The sequence below is a fragment of the Zingiber officinale genome, chromosome 5A, assembly GCF_018446385.1.
Source record: "Zingiber officinale cultivar Zhangliang chromosome 5A, Zo_v1.1, whole genome shotgun sequence".
NCBI lineage: Eukaryota > Viridiplantae > Streptophyta > Magnoliopsida > Zingiberales > Zingiberaceae > Zingiber > Zingiber officinale.
Window position 1 is genome coordinate 4,298,322 of NC_055994.1, and position 21,588 is coordinate 4,319,909.

Sequence of the window (21,588 nt, forward strand, 5' to 3'; positions counted from 1 at the left end):
GTGTTTAGTCCTAGAGTGGTGAATAGGATTTTTGGTGAGATTAATTGAGCTGATATTATCAATAAAGATTTGTGTATTTTTATATTCTAGTTGGTAGTCTTTTAACGTATGCATCATCCACAACAGTTGAGATGCACATTCTCCTAGAGCTATGTATTCAGCTTCTGTGGTGGATAGAGCAACACAATGTTGCTTTCTGCTTGACCAACTTGCTAGGCACTGACCTAGAATCTGGCAGCTACTACTTGTACTTTTTCTGTCTAACTTGCACCCGGCATAGTCTGAATCAGAATAGCCATAAAGGTCAAAGGTGCAAGTTCTTGGATACCAAAGTCCTACATTTAGAGTTCCTTTAATATACATAAGTATTCTTTTAACGTATAATAGGTGTGACTCTTTTGCACAGGATTGGTATCTTGCGCACATACCTACTGCAAACAATATGTCGGGTCGACTTGCGGTTAGGTAAAGTAGGCTACCTATAGCACTCCTATAGTATTTTGGGTCAACTGGTTTTCCTTCAGGGTCAGAGTCAATATTTATGTTGGTTGCCATTGGAGTATTTATAATTTTTGAATTTTCCATACAGAATTTTTTAATTAACTCCTTAGCATATTTGGTTTGATAAATGTAGATTCCATCTTTAGTTTGTTTAATTTGTAAGCCTAAGAAGAAATTAAGTTCTCCAACCATACTCATTTCAAATTCACTTTCCATTAATTTAACAAATTCTTTTAAGAATTTTGAATTAGTTGAGTCAAAGATTATGTCGTCAACATAGATTTGGGTTATAAAGATGTCTTTTTCTATAGTTTTCACGAACAAAGTCGGATCGATTTGTCCTTGGTTAAAGTCTTTGGATATTAAGTAATTAGATAATCTTTCATATCATGCTCTAGGGGCTTGTTTTAGTCCATATAATGCCTTTTTTAATTTAAATACGTGGTTAGGGTAGTCTATGTCTTCAAACCCTGGAGGTTGGCTTACGTAGACCTCTTCCTTGATAAAACCATTTAAAAAGGCTGACTTAAAGTCCATTTGGTACAATTTGAATCCTTTATTTGCTGCATAGGCTAATAACATCCTAATGGACTCGAGTCTAGCTACCGGAGCATAGGTTTCATCATAGTCTAAGCCTTCGACTTGACTAAATCCTTTGACTACTAACCTAGCTTTGTTTCTTATTATATCACCGTGATCATCCAACTTGTTCCTAAAAACCCATTTGGTGTCTATTATTGATTTATCTATGGGTTTAGGTACAAGGTCCCAGATTTGGTTTCTCTCAAATTGTGCTAATTCTTCCTGCATTGCAATGATCCAGTCTGGATCAGGCAGAGCTTCTTCTATAGTCTTAGGTTCAATTTTAGAAATAAGGGCAATTTGACTAAGGTTTCTATAGGATGATCTAGTTCTGACTCCTAGGTTTGGGTCATCCAAAATTTGGTCAGGTGGGTGAGAGGTACTTACTCTAGTTGGTCTTATCTGTGGGTCAGAAACTGGTTCTTCTGACTCATTAAGATTAGGTTGGATTTCATCATCTTCTATAGCTCTTGGATTAATGTCAATATTTTCATTTATATAAGGTAAGTTGTTTTCTTCATCAAATATTACGTTAGTTGTTTCTTCAACTTTCAAGGTATTTTGATTATATACTCTAAAGGACCTACTGGTAGAGGAGTATCCTAAGAATATTCCTTGGTTAGACTTGGGTGTAAATTTTCCTAAGTAATCTTTAGTATTTAAAATGTGAACTTTACACCCAAATACTTTTAGATAGTTTAGATTGGAAATTTTATGATAGTAGAGTTCATATGGTGTTTTATTGTGAGATTTGTTAATTAAAATTCTGTTTTGAATATAATTTGCAGTATTTATCGCTTCAGCCCAAAATTGATGATTTAAGTGATATTCGTTTAACATAGTCCTAGCGGCTTCTTGTAATGTTCTATTTTTACGTTCCACTAGACCATTTTGTTGGGGGGTTCTAGGACATGAAAATTCATGTTGGTATCCATTTATTTTACAAAATTGGGTAAACCTATGATTTTCAAATTCCCCTCCGTGATCACTTCTTATTTTTTTAATTTTAGTATCTTTTTCATTTTTCGTTAAATTACAAAAATTACTAAATATTTCACAGGTTTCATCTTTTGTTTTTAGAAATTTTACCCATGTGTACCTAAAGTAGTCATCAATTATTACTAAGCAATATTGGTTCTTGCTTAGTGATTCGGCTCTATGTGAATCAAATAGATCAAGGTGAAAGAGCTCAAGTATGGTGTTAGTTCTTTCTAGATTGGTTGACTTGTGGGTTGACTTGGTTTGTTTTCCTTTTTGACACGCATCACAGATTGAGTTTTCAATAAATTTTAATTTGGGCAAACCTCTAACTAGACCATTTTGACTCATTTTTGAAATGAGTCTAGTGTGAGTGTGACCCAGCCTTCTGTGCCACAGTTGGGTTTCCTCTTGTTGTGTCAGGAGACACTTTATTGAGGATATTGATAAGTCAATTGTGTAGATGTTATTCTTTCTAAGTCCTTTAAGTTTAATTTTCGGGTTTTCAATATTTTTAACTAGACATCCAGATTTATCAAAATTGACTAGGTATTCGCTGTCACACAATTGACTTATACTTAGTAATTAAAGTTAAAATTTTCAACCAATAAAACATTTCGAATAATGAAATCGGAATTAAGTTCAACATTACCTTTTCCGATTACTTTAAGTTTACCGTCGTTGCTGAATGCAACTGATCCTAGACTCTTGTACTTGAGTTTGGTAAACTTCAACTTATCTCCAGTCATATGTCTGGAGCATCCACTTTTCAACATCCATTGATCCAATTCCTACACATGAAGTAGCTGAATTGGTTTCTTTTTAATGAATTTAAAGATAGCGTGATTGAAATAGACTCCTTGGATTTTCTATTTTATTCTATTGTATTCAAGGTAATTTAGCAAACACTTAAGCCTATTGTTATTAACATTTTGAAATTTAAGTTTTTAAAATAATTTTGAAATTTAAGTTTAAAAATAATTTTGAAATTTAGTTTTTAAAATAATTTTGAAATTTAGGTTTAAGATAATTTTGGAATTTAGGGTTTTAAATTAATTTTGAAATTTAATTTTTAAAGTAATTTTGAAATTTAGTTTTTAAAATAATTTTGAAATTTAGGTTTAAGATAATTTTGAAATTTAGGGTTTTAAATTAATTTTGAAATTTAATTTTTAAAGTAATTTTGAAATTTAGTTTTTAAAATAATTTTGAAATTTAGGTTTAAGATAATTTTGAAATTTTAAGCTTAAAATAATTTTGAAATTTAAGTTTAAAATAATTTTGAAATTTTAAAAATAGTTGTTAATTAACTCAATTTTAATTTCTTAGTCATCTCACCCGATCTAAATTGTCAATCAGAGAATCCTATAATTGTTGTGAGATGAATTATAGTTGATTTTAAGGGTCTGGTTTAACTTTGTGTTAGATTCAGGTTTAGCTTTGGTTTCAACAAGTAAGCATTCTCTGGATAAACTTCTGGGCTATGGTGAGTCACACGGAGCTCATTAAAGTAACCATGCCTTCGAGGTTTTCCAAATAGTCCTACCCATTGAACTTAATACTAATCCTTGGTCTTACTAGTTAGGATCCATTTAAGGGTAGCTTCGGTCAGTTCCACTTGGCCAAATGCACCAGGTCGAAGCCATATCTTCCTAGACATGCGATGCCCAAATTTCCTGAACGTACTATCATCCAAAAATTTCATCGGTACTGTGGTTCAAGTTAAATTTAACCCGTTTTTAAACTAGCCTTAATTACTCTATCGGGTAATCTACTCTTGTTTTACCCATTTCGGATAAATTAGGTTCAGTTATCCTGTCGGGTAGTTCAGTTGGAAGTGCCAGCTAGTTTGGATCCACCATCTATTTTTGAATTTTGAATTTATGATTTAATTTCAAATTTTTAATTTACTTTTGAATTTTGAATTTATAATTTAATTTCGAATTTTTAATTTGTTTTTTGAATTTTGAATTTTGAATTTTAAATTTATAATTTATTTTCGAATTTTTAATTTGTTTTTTGAATTTTAAATTTATAATTTAATTTCGAATTTTTAATTTACTTTTGAATTTTAAATTTATAATTTAATTTCGAATTTTTAATTTATTTTTTGAATTTTAAATTTTAAATTTATAATTTAATTTCAAATTTTTAATTTCTTTTTTGAATTTTAAATTTATAATTTAATTTCGAATTTTTAATTTACTTTTGAATTTTGAATTTTAAATTTATAATTTAATTTATAATTTGATTTTGAATTTTAAATTTATAATTAATTTCGAATTTTAAATTTTAAATTTATAATATCGTTTTTCTTTTAGCTTTCCCTGGATCATATCCTCGATATGGTTTATCGAGGTAGTGTATTTCGTCCTTCGGAACCCAGTATTGGCCAAGCCCAACTTGATTGACCAGTTTGGACTTGGGGACCCATGCTTGGACTGATTTACTATTTGGTTTGTTTATTAAAGATAAATAAGTTTTATATTTCCTTTTCGTTTTATATCTCAGTCCAGTTTTGTTGTAAACGGCTCTTTGTGTCCCAAGAATTAGGTCAAGATTCTTGGAACTTAAAGAAAACCGTTCTAAGATATCTTTTAAATCCTTGACCTGATTTTTCAAACTTGAATTTTCTTCCTCAAGTTTTTGAACTTGAGTTGAATCTTCAGTCTGAACTTGATCAGGTAAGGATTCAGAGTTAGTCACTTCTTTAAGGACAGAAATTTCCTTTAGAAGTGACTTAATCTTAAGGTTCGATTTAGCTAATTTGCGAAGTAAATAATTAACTAAATTATTAAGTCTAGGAATACTTACAGCGGAGTCTGGCCCTTCGGAAACGGATGCGGATCCGTGGCTTCGCTCGGACTCGGCCTCCGACTCGCTCTCGCTCTCAGATTCGATGATTTGGTCCCGGGCCATCAATGCGAGCAAAGTCGTCTGATCGAGTTCGTCGTCGTCGTCCTCCGAAGAAGATTCGTCCCACGTTGCTTTCAGGGCCTTCTTTCTTCTTGGCTTTTTGGCCTCCTTTTGGTTGGGACAGTTGGCTTTGATATGCCCTTTCTGGTTGCACCCGTAACAGGTAACTTCAAATTTTACTTTCGGACTCGGTTGGGCCTCCTTGAATTGAACTGCCTTCTTCAGATCTTTCTTGTTGAAGCTCTTCTTCTTCTTGTAGAGCCTCTTCACGAGGTTCACGAGTTCGCTGGTCAGTTCGTCTTCTGAGTCTTCTGAGTCGGGTTCATCTTCTGATTCCGGTTCGATTTTTCGCCGGGATCTCGGTTCACGCGTTCTACTTGTCTCTGCAAGCAAAGCTACACCTTTCTCGGATGGCTGTGCATTAGTTTGTTCATGAAGTTCAAATTCACTGAACAATTCATCTAACTTTAAAGCAGATAAGTCCTTGGAGACTTTGTAGGCATCTACCATTCACTACAAGAAAAAAGCTAATAGACAACGCTTTTAAAGCGTTGTGTTTGTGCCTGAAAAAGCGTTGTTAAAGGCACTGTTGTTAAAAGTCTGTTGAACGACAACGCTTTTAAAGCGTTGTCGTTTGTAGCAAAGACAACACTTTTGCAACGCTTTAAAAGCGTTGTGTATTTTTTTTGCAAAAACACCATTATTGCAACGCTTTAAAAGCGTTGTTGTTTTTGGCAAAGACAACACTTGTGCAACGCTTTAAAAGCGTTGTCTTTTTTTAAATTTTTTTTAAAAAATCTATTTACAAATTTTTTTTTTATATTTACAAAATTATTAATTTTCTTTTACCATGTCCAAATTTGAATTTGACATATAAAATAGCATTAATTAGCTTAGCTAATGATTTCAAACTCGTACCAAACAATATAATTCAACTACAAAGTATTAGTATTTACAGGAGAATTCAACTATACACAAAGACTAAATATTTCTGTTTCAAAGTAGTTAGTGACATTCAAATTTTTAAAAAAAAAAAGCACAAAATAGCTAGCCGGCCTCGAAGACAATGATCTGCATGTTTACTTCTACTAGATATATTGATCAAAATGGATTGACGGCTTGAGACTGAGACAAAACAACTACCACTGTGTATCTGTCACAGAAAATAATACCATCAGTATTATGTAAAAGAAATTTTCGGTGGTAATAGCTGAAAATAAAGGTCACAGTTCACACCATACAATAATTTTTAAGAGAAAAAGAATTAAGCATAAGATAATGGGGAATAGAGCAAACGAAAAATACATGTGCTACTTTGTTTCCGCCATGGAAATATAGCAAAAAGAATAGCATAATTGGAGATGCTAGGGAAACCACTATGAGACCTAAATACATAATTAGAGATGCAGTGCAAAAAGAACAACATATATTTCATTTGAGTTCTTACATATGAACTAAAGTCGAAATCAGCATATGTTCTGATTTCTTTGGTTTGCATAACTTATAGCTTTATCAAACACAATTTGACTTGAAATTTTCCAGTAGCAAATGTAGTTTTCCGGTGTACTAAACTATACATATAAAATATGACTTTGATTCTAGAGTGCAAAGGAAGGATTTAAAAATTCAACATGTCAACATGAAGGTAGCAAAAAACCATTTTTGAACCAGTAAACATGGTATTTTCTATAAGATATTGAAGCCGACTCTTGGATATTACCTGCCCTTTGATCGAGCATCTAGAAGTTGATGAGTTCTGTCAGTCATATTTTGTTTGACCTGCAAAGATACGACAATCCCAAATTCATATTCCTAAACTCATCTGATGTTTTTGGGCCATCAAGAAGGTAATGAACTTACATAAACTTTAGCTAAAACAAGGTAATGAACTTACATAAACTTGAACGCACATACTTATAAATATGATCTTGTATACATTCTGCCAACTCCGATCGCACCTCATCAATTTCTTCTCGAGAATACTCTGCTTGTGTGAACTGTGACATTAATGAAAAGAATCAACATTGACTTTTCAAATTGAAATAGTTTATTTCAAATAATTTGAGACATAAGAAAGAAAATATTACTATAGATCGTAGTGAATCTCTCTCGATAATTTCAACTTCTTCAACAATTTGTCTCATAAATCGCATCACATAATAACCACATTGTTTGACATCTTGTTGTCGAGGAGCCTATGGTAATTAGAGATAAATTATTAATGATAAACATACACATTAAAATATATGTTATAAAAATTACATATACCTTTTCTACTACCCACATAGTCTTTTTTCTACCTTTCTTTCCCTTGTTTGAATTAAACAATCTCAAGGCCCTTCATACATTAATGATTTTTTATATATAAATTTTATATTAACATAAATGTTTAATAAAAAAGAAATATGAACTCACATTTCCACTATATATTTCCAATCCTCATCATGAATGCGGTGCCTTAGAGAATCCAACAAATAAATAACTTCATTGTAAGGGTTAATGACAGTGAGAATCCAATGGAAACTATGCACAAACACATAATTAGTGCATATAATTCAATAAATTTTTGAAAGACAACAATGGAAAGTGATGTTTTATTTTTACTTACCCGATGTTACATGGCACCAATACTAGTATTAATGTGATTTGGTTAGGTGCTGAGATTTTTAAATCTATCAATGGATGGGAGAAAAAACACAGATCACCAGCTTGCTTGGAAAAAATTGAAAATGGAATTGACCTGCATTTCTTTTTATTAAAATAAAAGTCAAATACAATGAGAAATGCAAATATATTTATCATTCCTCCAACAATAATAAATAGTAGAAGCAAAAATCTTTTAGCTTGAGAACTAATCTTAAAAACTATGGAAAAAAAAACAAATGTCGAAGGGCATTGTACCAAACGAGATACCCGTTGTGTTTGGCTTTGATCAAATCATGCTCCACTATTGTGGTTTTTGAATGGCAATAAAATTTTCAGATATTATCCTTGGTGTTTTAAGTTACCTCTAAAATCCAAATGTTAATTGATTGACAAACTCATTTGTAAATCGGTTTTCATTTTCATTCTGGGAGGACTTGAAAATTAAGGACACAATATGGAAAAATTTATGATGGGGATGTAATTTGGTATAAAATAAATAGTGTGCGATTTGATCAAAAGATTAAATACAAAGGGTGTGATTTGGTAAAATGGCTGATGTTGGATGACTTTCAATGGTAAGTTCTGCAGCAAATGTGCGATGTAAACAACAATATCATATCATACGACATTTACAATCCAAGAAACTCAATAGAGGTAGAAATAGGCCTTGGAAGCTGGTAAAGACTGGCGAAGTAATTTCTGAACAAACAAATAAATAACTAGGAATAAGCTTACCTCAACACAATAATTATTTCATTTAGGAAAACAATGTCTACAAATAACAAGAGTATGATTTGTTCAGTGAAATGATGCAACTCAAACCTTTAGCTGATTTTGATTTCCTTTATCTTTTATTTTATAAAGACTAGAACAGGCAGAACGATGAGCATACACTAGTTTGCACTAAAGGGAGCATCACCAGGCTTTCGGTTTAAAGTTTTGATGGTTTGGGGAAGATATCAGGTGTGAACTTTTGAGCTACACTTATACTTCCCTTAATCTTCATCGCTCCTCTGTAATAATTCAAGGGAGAAAAAAAATCCGTAATCAAACCCCCCAAAACTTTTTCTTTACATAAATTTAAGGCGGAGCATTATCTGACGAATGCAATCTGCGGGTTCATCTTCCCTGTCGCAATTGACAGGAAATCGTTATCTGTAAAGGGAAAAAAGGGGGATTAGAAAAAAAAACAACAAATTTTAGAATGATACATCAACGACAAAATCGATGGGAAATAGGGAAAGGAGAGACCTTCGGTGACCGTTCCTTGCTTGAGATCGACAACGTAGATCTCCTCATCCACTCCAATCTTCTGCAGAGCGAAGGAGAAAGGAATAGAATTTTTTTAGGGTTTGGGGAAAATGGGAACCAGAATGGAAAAGGACCTTTGGGGCGATGTTGAGCTGGTAGACGAGGCTTATCTTGCTGGAGATCTGCTTTCCAGCGTCGGTGGCGAGATGGACCTTCATCTGCTCTAGAAGAGCCGCGGACTTGAGCGAGGTCGACAATGGGATCTGCTGTGGTTACACTGCCTCAACGTCGGGGTGAAGGAGGCGAAGAGATGGGTTGATCTGTTGTGGTCGATCGCCTCAGCACCGAGATCTGCCGCTTGACGAAGGTGTGTTCTTGACAAAGAGGAGTTCGGAGGAGTGGTTCAGGATGGAGAAGGAGTTGGATGGAGAAGGCCGGAGAGGAGTTGGATGGAGAAGCCGCGTGAGATGAGGAGTTGGGAGAAGGGTTCGGGTTTTCTACCTTAGATCCAAGATCCAACGGTTTGTATTAATCAAGATTTAGATGAGAACTTAACAATAGACAACACTTTTTAAAAAACGTTGTCGTAGACACTAAAAAAAAGTCTAATAGACAACGCTTTTTACGAAACGTTGTCTTTGACCCGTAAAAATCACTAATAGACAACGGTTTTTAGAAAAACGTTGTCTATTAATAAAAAAATAATGAAATAGACAACGCTTTTCACTAAAAGCGTTGTTAAAAAAAAATAGACAACGCTTTTTATAAAAAGCGTTGTCGTTTAAGTGTTGTAGAATCCCAATTTTCTTGTAGTGATTGATGCCCACAATGTGCTCCTCGGAAACGAATTTAGTGCGTACCTTATGACGTCCCGATTCTCTACCTTTTGTCCGATTCCGTGGAGAGAATTGAGGATGTCTTGAATGCGCGCGTGTAGTGAACTTGCCGTTTCACCTTCCTGCATTTTTAGATTATACAATTTATTGAATAATAAATCACGCTTACTTACTTTGGTATCGGTGGTCCCTTCATGAAGCTCGATCAGCTTCTCCCATAGCTCCTTGGCGCTTGAGAACGGACCGACCCGGTTTAGCTCCTCCTTTGTTAGTCCGCACTGGAGGGTACAAGTTGCTCTTGCATTTGCTTCCACTTTCTTGATCAATGCTGGTTCCCAATCCTCGCAAGGAGTAGGATTTCCATCTTTATCTGTTGGCAGATCCAAACTAGTCTTGACGATCATCCACGTCTCGAACTGGATCTTTAGAAAGTTTTCCATTCTGCCCTTCCAGTAACCGAAGTCCTCTCCGGTGAAGAGTAGGGGCCGGGCTGTACTGTAGCCCTCTTGTAGAGCCATTTTAAAATAACTATGAAGAAAAAGAATGACAAGCAAATCCCAGGACTTAGTCCTGGATTAGTAGTGCGGGAAGTATATAAAAGAATCACGAACTCGGGTGGTGTTGCACCAACTCCGAGCAGAAAATCGATTCGAGAAAAAGAATTAGAATAAAGCTATGAGGCTAACTTCTAATCGACTCCGGAAAAATCTGAAAATATCACGAGAAAATTGTCTTGAATGGTGGTTGCACCGATTCAAAATGACCCCGCTCTGATACCAATTGTTGGATCGAGATGCGCTAAAGGGGGCGGGGGGTGAATAGCGCTCGCGGTTATTTCGTACGATTCGTAAAACACTCGAGTAAAAATGCAGCGGAATAAAACAAACAGCACAAAGACACAGGTCGATTTTACTTCGTTCGGAGCCTAAGGCGACTCCTACTCGAAGGCCCGCGATCCTTGATCGCTTCCGGTGGGCAACAACTATAAGTTCGAAAGTATACAAAGATGATTTACAAGTAATGCAGTAAATAATTTTATACCGACAATGGAAAATACTAAATTGAAGCTTCGGGTTGTCGGTGTCGAGTTGCAGCTCTTCGGGACGAGTTCGTTAGCAGCTAAATGCAGAAGGAAGACTTGAATCTTGTTGTGCCAAGCTGCTGGTCGAACCCCCTTTTTAAATGCTGTTCAAGGCGCCTTAAACAAAGCTCCAAGGCGCCTTGAATAGGCCTAGTCAGCCGCGGAGATGAGGAGCGAACTGGTCGAATCTTATCACAGATTCAAGGCGCCTTCCACTGTTCATCAAGGCGCCTTGAACAGCTTCTCGCAGCCAGCTCCAGCCTTGCACCCGAGGCGCCTCCAAGCTCCATGAAGGCGCCTCGGATACTGTTCATCCGAGGCTTTTGGTTGCTTCTTTGCACATGCAAGATACGTTAGTCCCAAACACTACCCTGCAGCACAAAGTTAGCACATAATACAATAAGTATGATAAATGAAGTATTGACAGTCTCTGGACTGTCCGGGTCTGACTTCGGATTTCCTACCGGAAACCCTAGGTCGACCCGACGCCTACTGTTCCCTCTACGGGGAACGCGTCCTCACCTACTCCACTCAGGATTTAACGATTGCCAGCCTGATCCTCCGGATCGACTGGACTTTTGCTCAGCACTCGACGCTCCAGGACTTTCTGCTGGACATCCGCTCCATGACCCGCCCAGTCTTTCACCTGGTTCGCGACACCAGGACTTTCCACCTAGGGTTACCACCCCCTAGGACTTTTGCCTGAAGCCATCGACCTGCCAAGACTTTTCGCATAGGGTTACCACCCCCTATGACCTAGGGTTACCACCCCCTAGGGTTTTCCCTTTTCCTAACCGCAGTTAGGACTTTTCTCCACCTAGAGTTACCACCCCCTAGGGTTTTTCCTTTGCCTAACTGCAGTTAGGACTTTTCTCCACCTAAGGTTACCACCCCCTAGGGTTTTCACCTGCCTAACCGCAGTTAGGACTTTCCTGAAACACTCATTCAACATGTTAGATAATAACAACTCTTAACTTTGAATCCTTTGTCATTATCAAAACTCAGGTTCGATCGTCGGATGCTTCCTGCACCAACACTAAGTATTTGTTCTTGGTATATGGAGGGGGTGATATGATTATACATGAGTATAATGATGCAGTTTTCAAACGGACCGGGATGATTCCAAGTCCCAATTCGGATATGTATTCATCTTAAATGGATGCGCAATAAGTTAAAAAGGTTATAAGCAAGAAACCGTTGTAGATTCGACCGCTGAGACGAAATATATTGTAGTTTTTAAAGCATCAATGAAAGTGGTTTAGATCGAGAAGTTCGTCATTGAACCTAGATCTCATCAATGATTTAAACATATGCTTCATCGTTGTCACATGATCAGGGAGATTATAGTAGGAAACAAATACAAATCGAAAAAAATCCAACTAAAAGGAACCTAGTGGATCCTTTAACAAAACCTCTACCTTAAAATAAGTTTGAGAGTAAAGTAGACGCTGTAATATTGGATGTTATGACGATTGATATTACGCTATGTGTGAGTATGTTATATTAGAGAGATATCTTAAGACAATTGTCTTATGAGATCTACTATTTATTGGATAAATAGAAATTTATTATTTGAGTGTACATTCTCTATGTGTATGATTATATCCTAAACTCATTTACTGAATGTCCGTAATATAATTTATAGCATGAGAGAATTTGTGATTGGATCACAATTAGTGAACATCTTTACATTTACAATTATGAATATATTAAAATAAACTCTAGTCATTGAATTGATGAGTACGGACATGATCGATTCTGTGAGACTAGTACGTGTTATACTTTTAGTTTATCCAAGCAGTTGTTCCTGTTGGTGCAGCGGGCCGGCAAGAGGGAGGGGTAAATTGCCTGAAATAAGAAAATACCTCCTCGTACTTCAACTCTTAAATTGCAACAATAAAATAAAATCAAATAACATAAAAGAATTAGGGAAGAAACTCAGGGATTGACTTGGTTACAATCGGAGTGGTTGTTAATCCAAAGCGGTTGAACAGTTCACTAAGAATCTCCTTCTTTGAAGGCGGAGAAGCCTTTTACACATTGAAAGCTCTAAGAGTTGTTAGGAAGTTAGTACAAGAGTTGATTAATTATTTCCTAGCTCCAGGGGTCATTATATAGCTCTTGGAAATTCTATCTCGAGCGTAGAGGACGTCTTCAAAGGGGTTGAGAGCGTCTCTAAGGGGATAAGCGGATAAAACTTTATCCACTTGCCAACGACAATCTGAACAGGTTGAGGGCGCCCTTAAAGGCATTGAGGGCGCTTTCAATGTTGTTGAGGGTGCCTCTCTATTGCGCTTTGAGGGCGCCCTCAATCTGATGAGGGCGGAGGCGACTCCAACGATTGTTGAGGGCGCCTCCAGCTGCTTTCCCAACATTTCTTCATCTTCACTTTAGCTTCCGAAGTTTCAATTGCTTTGGTGATTGCGACCAATCGAAATAGGGCTCATCCGAATCCAATTTTCGGCTTTCTCCTCGAGCGGGCTTTCGCCTTGGCTTTTCGTCTCTCGATCGTCGCGCACATTCTTCCCGTCCACCGGTGTACTCTTCCACAACTCTTTCATCCTTTGGATGCACCAATCCCGTCGGCTCCCTTCTCGTGTCGTCCTTCTCGCTAGCTGCGTCTTCCGCTCGACTTCATGCGCTCCTAAGCTCCTGCACACTTAAACACAGGGATCAATAACAAACAGGACCTAACCTAACTTGGTTGATCATATCAAAACAACCACGGGGTACAACAGTTCCTTACTACTGGAGACATTATGGTATCAAGAGTTAAATTTGGATACTAGTTATGGTAACTAGTTCTTTGGAGTGACCTGTTATGAGACTTCATGTGAATTCAGGATGATTTCGTATAAGTCAAAATGTGAAGGTTTTTGAATAACTAATAAAAAATTCACCGCTCCTTACGATGAGACATATACCCTCTAGTCACTTGTGAGGATTGTTACTGTATTTGGCTAAAGCATACATGTTAAGAATATTGTATTTTTAGATACATGTACGAGTAATTTGAATTGGCAGGATAAGGAAGTATTACTTGAGCTAGGTGTGACGTAGTCAACTTAATGGAAACTACACATAGACTATGCCCTAAATCAAGCAGGTATAAGACAAATGAAAGGAACGAGATATGACTCACTATAGCTACTGAAAGGTTTAGAAATGGTTCTAGAATCAATCGTCAATTTTTTAATTAATTAGGGATCATAATGTACTATTAGGTGCTACTCATAATCACTCTATAATTAATGGTTAATTATGGGCAACCAACATAAATAGATAATTTATTGGGTCACAAGTACAATGAGCGTATCCGAAAGACTTAAAATGAGTTTGACAATTTGATTCTAAGATTGAGAGAGATTAAGTTTGGTTGGACTAGATGAAGGACAAATATAGGAGATATTTTGTCGAAACGGACGCATGGATGAATCATTTTTTTTGAAGACGAGTTGGACCTTTTTTGGTTAAATTATAAATTAAATTGGTTTAGTTTTAATTAAAAGAGTTTTGGTTCTTAAACTAAATGGTTTAATTTTGAATCAAATGCTAATGGTATGGATTGTGCGTTAGTGGATATGAGTTTGGATGTGATCCAAATTCGATAGGAGATTTCTTTATTCTCTATCCCTTTTATTCTTTTCTTCTATCATTTTCGAAAAGAGAAAAAATGAAGAACTGACACCAACAAAAAGGGGGTCTGTCGTCGCCGCCCCTTCTTGCTGCCCAAGCCATTCGGGCCCCACCTCCCTTCCGTCCATAAGCACCAGTTGGCCAGAAGGACGTCGAAGGGTGTTCTCCGGCCTTAGTTCGCCGCCCATGCAGCGAAGAACCAACGGATAGTATCAGTCCGTCGGCACTCATCTTCCCCCACCGACCAAGCTGTTGTTCCGGCCAAAGGAAGCACCGCCAGCAAGCTTCCTCCTCACAACAAATGTTGCTGCCGGATAGCATCGATGTTGGCGGTGGCTTTGCTCTAGTCGAACAGAAAGGGAAGTAGGTGGAAGTCTGTTTCTGCTGATCTATTACTACCGCATTCGTCCACTAGAAGATTTGTTTCGGCTAACAACTGTTGCTGCTGATCAATTAATTTATTATAATTGTGCTACTAATCCAAGTTGAAAGAACGAGAAGATGTTAATTTCATTTGACAGACAATTCACCCCCTCTTGTCGACCGCACGAGACCAATAAATGGTATTAGAGCACAACCGCTTCAGAATGACTAATTGCCGACTGAAGCATAGAAGACGATGGTCAAAACAAGTATTCATCTGCCTAAGTTCAAGGGAGACTGTCTACTAGAAGAAAATGGAGGTATGCTTTGAAACATATTTCAATATTTTTCTAGTTTTGAAAAATGATTTTGTAGTATCTACTAACACCAACGACGATTTAAAGAAAGAGACAACTGGACAAAGAAGGAACAAGCCGAATTTATGGCTAACGGAAAAATAGAATTCCATTTGTTGAGTGTGCTTCCACCATAAAAGGTCAACAGGATCGGAGTTTACAAGTCTGCAAAAGATCTCTATAAAAAATTCTTAGAACTTCATGAAGGATCCTTCGAAGTCAAGCTCACAAGAAGATATATACTTTGCAACCAACTAACAAATCTTCGATTGAAGGTGAAACGGTCCCTCAATTGCACGCCAAGCTAAATAAGTTCATCACTGAATTCATGAATATCAGAGAAAAGATAATCAATCGTGATTCGCTAAGGTATGCGCTTAATGTTTTTCCAAAAACACCGGAATGGTCGGCCTTAGTAGATGCATATTACATTTTTAGGGATTTAGAGATAAGTAATCTAGAAGAATTATTTTCTACTTTTGAAATTCTTAAATCTAGATTTGCAGAACTAAGGAAGAAGCCGAATCAGAATGTTACCTTAAGGATAAAAATGGATGAATTAGATTCAGAAATTTCTATTGACGAAAATGAAGTAGCCCTAATGGTAAGAAAATTTAGTAAGTTTATTAAATATAATAAATTTAATAAGACGTAGGCTAAGAAATAATATCGGAGCAAAAGGAAGGTCCGATGCTACAACTTCCAAGAAGAAAGGTCTTAAACTAAAGAACAAGGGCAAAAGACTAACAAGATCGAATCTCAAAACCCTGAAGACGACGTGGGGCGAATGCCATCATTAGAATCAGAAGTTGAAGAATACGTCGATCTAACCCTATTGGCAGACCACCAAGGAGAAGATGAAAGCAGCTCAAAGATGAGCATCGATGAAGGGGGAGGATCTTCAGAAGAAAAGTTGCGATGAATGGGGAGCATCACACCATAAGGTAAATGTGGAACGTGTATTACCTCTGAATAATATTTTGAATTTATCAAGATGTTATCTAAGAATTTGTTAAAACTAGAAAAAGATAATGCTAGGTTAAAATTAAACTTAGTACATTCATGCTTCTTACTTATCTATGATAATTTTAAAATAGAAAATGAAAATATGGAAAAAAAATTAGTAAAAATGGAAATGACCAGTTCAAATATGTTCAAATAATTTTCAAAAAATTAAAGTTTAGAAATTATAATAAAATTATCTGTACATTAGAAATCAGAGACAAATTAAGAAAATCCTTAAGAAAAAAATATCACCAAATTCTTGATAAATTTAATAGGTAGAAATCTATATTGGGTTCTTAAATCATTTTTATATTAAATTTCTAAATTTTTTGAATTATTAGGATATAAATTATTTTAATATGAAAAATATTTTTCAAGAAATTTTATATTCGAATTTCTTATTCAAATTTTTTATACTATTAGAACAGTAAACTTTCTATTATTATAAATATTTTTAAAATTATTTGATCTATAATACAATCATTGTAAATTAATTACCAAAAAATTATTTTTAATACTAAAAATTCACAAAAATAAAAATTTAAATTTTTAAAATTTTTTCTATAGTTCTACTTTCTGTTATAAAGATTTAGAAAAAATAATAGAATTTTTATATATTAATTTTCAAAAAATAGGTTTTTTAATAAAATAATTTATTTCTATTAAAGTATAAAATATTTATTTGTAACAATTTTTATACTTAACATTGTTTGTTTGAGTTTGACAAAAAAATTTAGGATTTTTTAAAATAAGTAATTTTTAATATTATTTTTGTTCATAATAAAAGATTAATCAGTAAAATTTAAATATTTTTGAAAATAATTTCTGAAAAATGTTACTTTACTAGATATTCTTTTCATAAACCTAAAGACAATTTCTCAAAATTTTATAACTATTTTTTAATATTTTTTATTATTTTTTTAAGTGATCAAAAGGAAAAAATTGGTCAAAGTTAAGAGAGATTAAGGGTGATACGGGTTATGATGAGTGGACCCAGAAGATAATGTAGTGGTCAAAGTTCAAGTGAAGGGGCGGTCAAAGTCAATGTGAGGTAACAGTCATACTCTAGATGGAATAAAATCCCCTCATCCAATTTTTGATCAAATTGCCTCGTACTAAGCTTCTTTGATTCCATTAGGTCGAATTTTAATTTGGTCGGGGACTGATGATCAACCCTTAAGTCGAATGAATCAGGAAGTCTAAGGTCTCAAGGGCGGCCAAATCTTAAGATGATCGAAACAAAGGCCAACCGGTCCTACATATCGGTCGGAATAACTGACTCACTCCATAGCTTACCAATCTTAAGTAACAGTGTGCATGTACATCCATCCAGCCTCAAGGTCAGACGAGTATATATACCCTGACCATATAAAAATTCGGTCAAGCAATGACATGATGTAGTTTGACTCAATATATCAACCGAGTTTATCAAAACATAGCTGCCTCTCTTAGTAGCCCATTATAGGACCAAGCGGGAAAAGAACGACCGGACCTATAGTACCTATCCTCATATTATCACCCGGGCGAGATTTCAACAAAGCAGATGTTATCAGATGGATTTCTAGAGAGCATAGGGTGCGATATTATTTTTCAAGCATATTTCCAATGTGACTAAGATTTTATTATAGACCCTCAAACGAATATCTCAGAATTGCGTAGAATATAATAGAGTGGCTGAATGACTGGTTAGGATAGATGCGGTCGGCTTAAAGACTGACCGAGATATATTCAGCAGGTTACATCATCTTAACAAAGTGGTCGTTTTAAAGACTGGCTGAGACATATTCAGCCAACAACATCATTTTAACATGACAGCCGACTTAAGGACTGACCGAGATATATTCAGTTGACGATAGCATCTCAACAGGGCGGCCAGCTTAAGGATCGACAGAATCATGTTTAGCAGACAATATTCCGACAACTTACCATGATAATAACTTTGTGTCAGAGAATATTCTTCTGGAAACTTGTTCAAGGATTATCGTGTCTCCTATCAGCAGACTAATAATAACAGTATATTCCTTCGACAACCTTAGCAATAACAGAAGTTGTAAATGACAAAAAGGGTATACATGTGGATACAACAAAGATTCCTCGGACGCTTATGGTGAACTGTTTAACAAACTTTGACATCTTTTGCTATCTCATGATTGCAGAGGTTATAAGAGGTGGTATACAAAGGGGGAGTCCTCTCCGCAACGAAGGCACACTCACTGACATCTGCAACTCCACTCTCGTGCATACATTCTCTCTATTCTTCCATTCGTTCGGATCGGGATTATCTTGAGCGTCGGAGGACCTTTGCTAGGGACTCCCTCTGGTTTCTAGACACGAGCGTTTTGTTGAATCGTTTGCTTGTGCGCAGGATCAAAGGAGAAGTTTCTGTTGAAGAGAAAGGTCTTCTGACGGTGAATCACTCATCCACCATGCCCAGTGTGTTATTTCCGTAGGTCTCAGATAGGATCAAAGGAGGAGTTAGGATAATTTTTATAATTTTTGTCCTTATACTTATTTTGCAATATTAATGTAGTTAATTCATTGTGGTGTAATTTTTTATATATAATTACAATTAACTATGTTATTTCATTATGATTTAACCCTAACTTTAACTTGAGTTGATGGACATAAAAAGGGGGATAATGTAAGTACCTCATCATAATTTTGATATGGTTAACCAAGTTAAGTTAGGTCCTATTATATTTGACCTTGTGTCTAAGTGTGCAAGAACTTAGGAGCACAAGAAGTCAAGTGAAAGACGCAGCTAGCAAGAAAGATGATATGGGAAAAAGTAGGCAGGCTTGGTGCGCCCATGAGAGTTGCTGCGGAAGAGTACGTTAGCGGATGAGAAGGAAGCACGAGACATTTCTGAGGGACAAGAAATCGGAGCGAAAGATTACTCGAGGATGATGATCAACTAAGGAGTTGATGGAAAGCGCCTTCCATGAACAGTGCCGAGGCGCATTCTAGCTAGTTGAAGGCGCCTTTCCTACCCATTAGCCGAAGATAAAACCTTATCTTCGGTGGATAAAGTTTGTCACTCGAAGGCGCCTTCCACCCACGTATAGAATTTTACAGGAGCTATAAAAATGCCCCTAGAGCTAAGAATTAATCAATAACTTGAATAATAAGTTTTGTACTTTTTCCTAGTCATTATTTTAAGCTGTCTACTTTTGTAAGAGGCTTCTCCGCCTGCAATGAAAGAGAATTCTTTAGTGAGCTTTTCAACGCATTAGATTAACAACCAGTTAGATTGTAACTAAGTAATTCTTCGGCCTCTTTTATTTTAATTGTTCAATTAATTTATTAAAATTGTGCTACTAATCAAGTTAAAAGAACGAGAAGAGGTTAGTTTCATTTGATAGACAATTCACCCCCACTGGTTAATTTCATTTGATAGGCAATTCACCCCCTCTTGTTGGTCGCACAGGACCAGCAAGTGGTATCAGAGCTCAACCGTTTCAGAAGAACTAACCGCAGACTAAAGTACAAAAGACGATGATCGGAACAAGTATTCATCTGTCTAAGGTCAAGGGAGACTTCGTCCATTAGAAGAAGAAAATGAAGGTAAACTTCAAACGTTCTGTAGTACCTACCGACACCAATGACGATCTAAAGAAAGAGGGCAATTAGACAAAGAAGGAACAAGACGAATTTGTGGCCAACGGAAAAACAAAATTTCATCTGCTGAGTGTGTTGCCACCACAAGAGGTCAACCGGATCAGAGTCTACAAGTATACAAAAGATCTCTGGATAAAAATTCCAAGAGTTTCACGAAGGATCCTCCGATGTCAAGCTCGTAAGAAGAGATCTACTTCGAAACAACTAACAAATCCTCGGCTGAAGGAAGGTGAAACGGTTCCTCAGTTGCACGCCAAACTAAAGGAGCTAATCACGAAACTCACAAATCTCGAAAAAAAAGGTAACTAATCGAGATTCGCTAAGGTATGCACTTAACACTTTTCCAAGAACACCAGAATGGTTAACTTTAGTAAATACATACATCTCTAGGGACTTAGAAGAAGAAAATGAAGGTAAACTTCAAACGTTCTGTAGTACCTACCGACACCAATGACGATCTAAAGAAAGAGGGCAATTAGACAAAGAAGGAACAAGACGAATTTGTGGCCAACGGAAAAACAAAATTTCATCTGCTGAGTGTGTTGCCACCACAAGAGGTCAACCGGATCAGAGTCTACAAGTATACAAAAGATCTCTGGATAAAAATTCCAAGAGTTTCACGAAGGATCCTCCGATGTCAAGCTCGTAAGAAGAGATCTACTTCGAAACAACTAACAAATCCTCGGCTGAAGGAAGGTGAAACGGTTCCTCAGTTGCACGCCAAACTAAAGGAGCTAATCACGAAACTCACAAATCTCGAAAAAAAAGGTAACTAATCGAGATTCGCTAAGGTATGCACTTAACACTTTTCCAAGAACACCAGAATGGTTAACTTTAGTAAATACATACATCTCTAGGGACTTAGAAGTAAGTAATCTAGAAGAATTATTTTCTACTTTTGAAATTCATGAATCTAGATGTGCATATCCAAGGAAGGAACTTAGGAGTACAAGAATTCGAGCGAAATACAGCTAGCGAGAAGGATGACACGAGAAAGAGTCGACGGGCTCAGCACGTCCGAGTGATGAGGTACTGCAAAAAAGTACACTGGCGAACAAGGAAGCGTGCTGCGTTTTCGAAGGACGAGAAGCTGGAGCGAAAGATTGCTCGAGGATGAAGATCAGTTAAGGAGCTGATCTGTTGTAGGGAAGACACCTTCAATGGCATGGAAGGTGTTTTCCATAAACAGTATCGAGGCGCATTCTAGTCGGTTGAAGGTGTCTTCCCTAGTCATTAGCCGAAGATAAAATCTTATTTTCAAATAAGTTTTCCACTTGAAGACGCCTTAAACCCTTTTGAAGGCGTCTTCGACCTATGGATAGAATTTTTCAGGAATTATAAAAAGGTCTTTGGAGGTAGAAATTAATCAATAACTTGAACAAGTCTTATACTTTTTCTTTTTCAGGAATTATAAAACGGTCTTTGGAGGTAGAAATTAATCAATAACTTGAACAAGTCTTGTATTTTTTCTTAGTCATTCTTTTGAGCCGTCAACTTTTGTAAGAGGTTTTTCCACCTGCAACACGGAGAATATTTTAGTGAGTTTTTCAACGTCTTGGATTAATAACCACTTAGATTATATAACCAAATAATTCTTCCGCCTATTTTATTTTAATTGTTAATTTTTTTTATAATTGTATTACTAATCTAAGTTGAAAGAATATAAACATCATATCAGAAACGAATAGAGGCAAAACAAATTTGTTAATCCTATCATAATTAATTTCTATAAAATTTTGATCCTTACATGCATATTTTAGCTTTGCAAAAATTTAATATAATTTTTTTCAAGCTAATTTTATAATTTAAATTATATTTG

The 21,588-nt window shown here is 35.9% G+C and overlaps 1 protein-coding gene across 1 annotated transcript; it reads right to left on the reverse strand.

Annotated features, from left to right (window-relative positions):
• Positions 1-6,848: 6,848 nt before the first annotated feature.
• On the reverse strand, positions 6,849-8,643 carry LOC121982831. The gene is made up of 4 exons (XM_042535879.1): positions 7,393-8,643; positions 7,246-7,315; positions 7,065-7,172; positions 6,849-6,974 (listed from the first exon to the last, which is right to left on the reverse strand). Coding segments are annotated over exons 1-4 (306 nt in total). The 5' UTR covers positions 7,395-8,643.
• Positions 8,644-21,588: the final 12,945 nt, after the last annotated feature.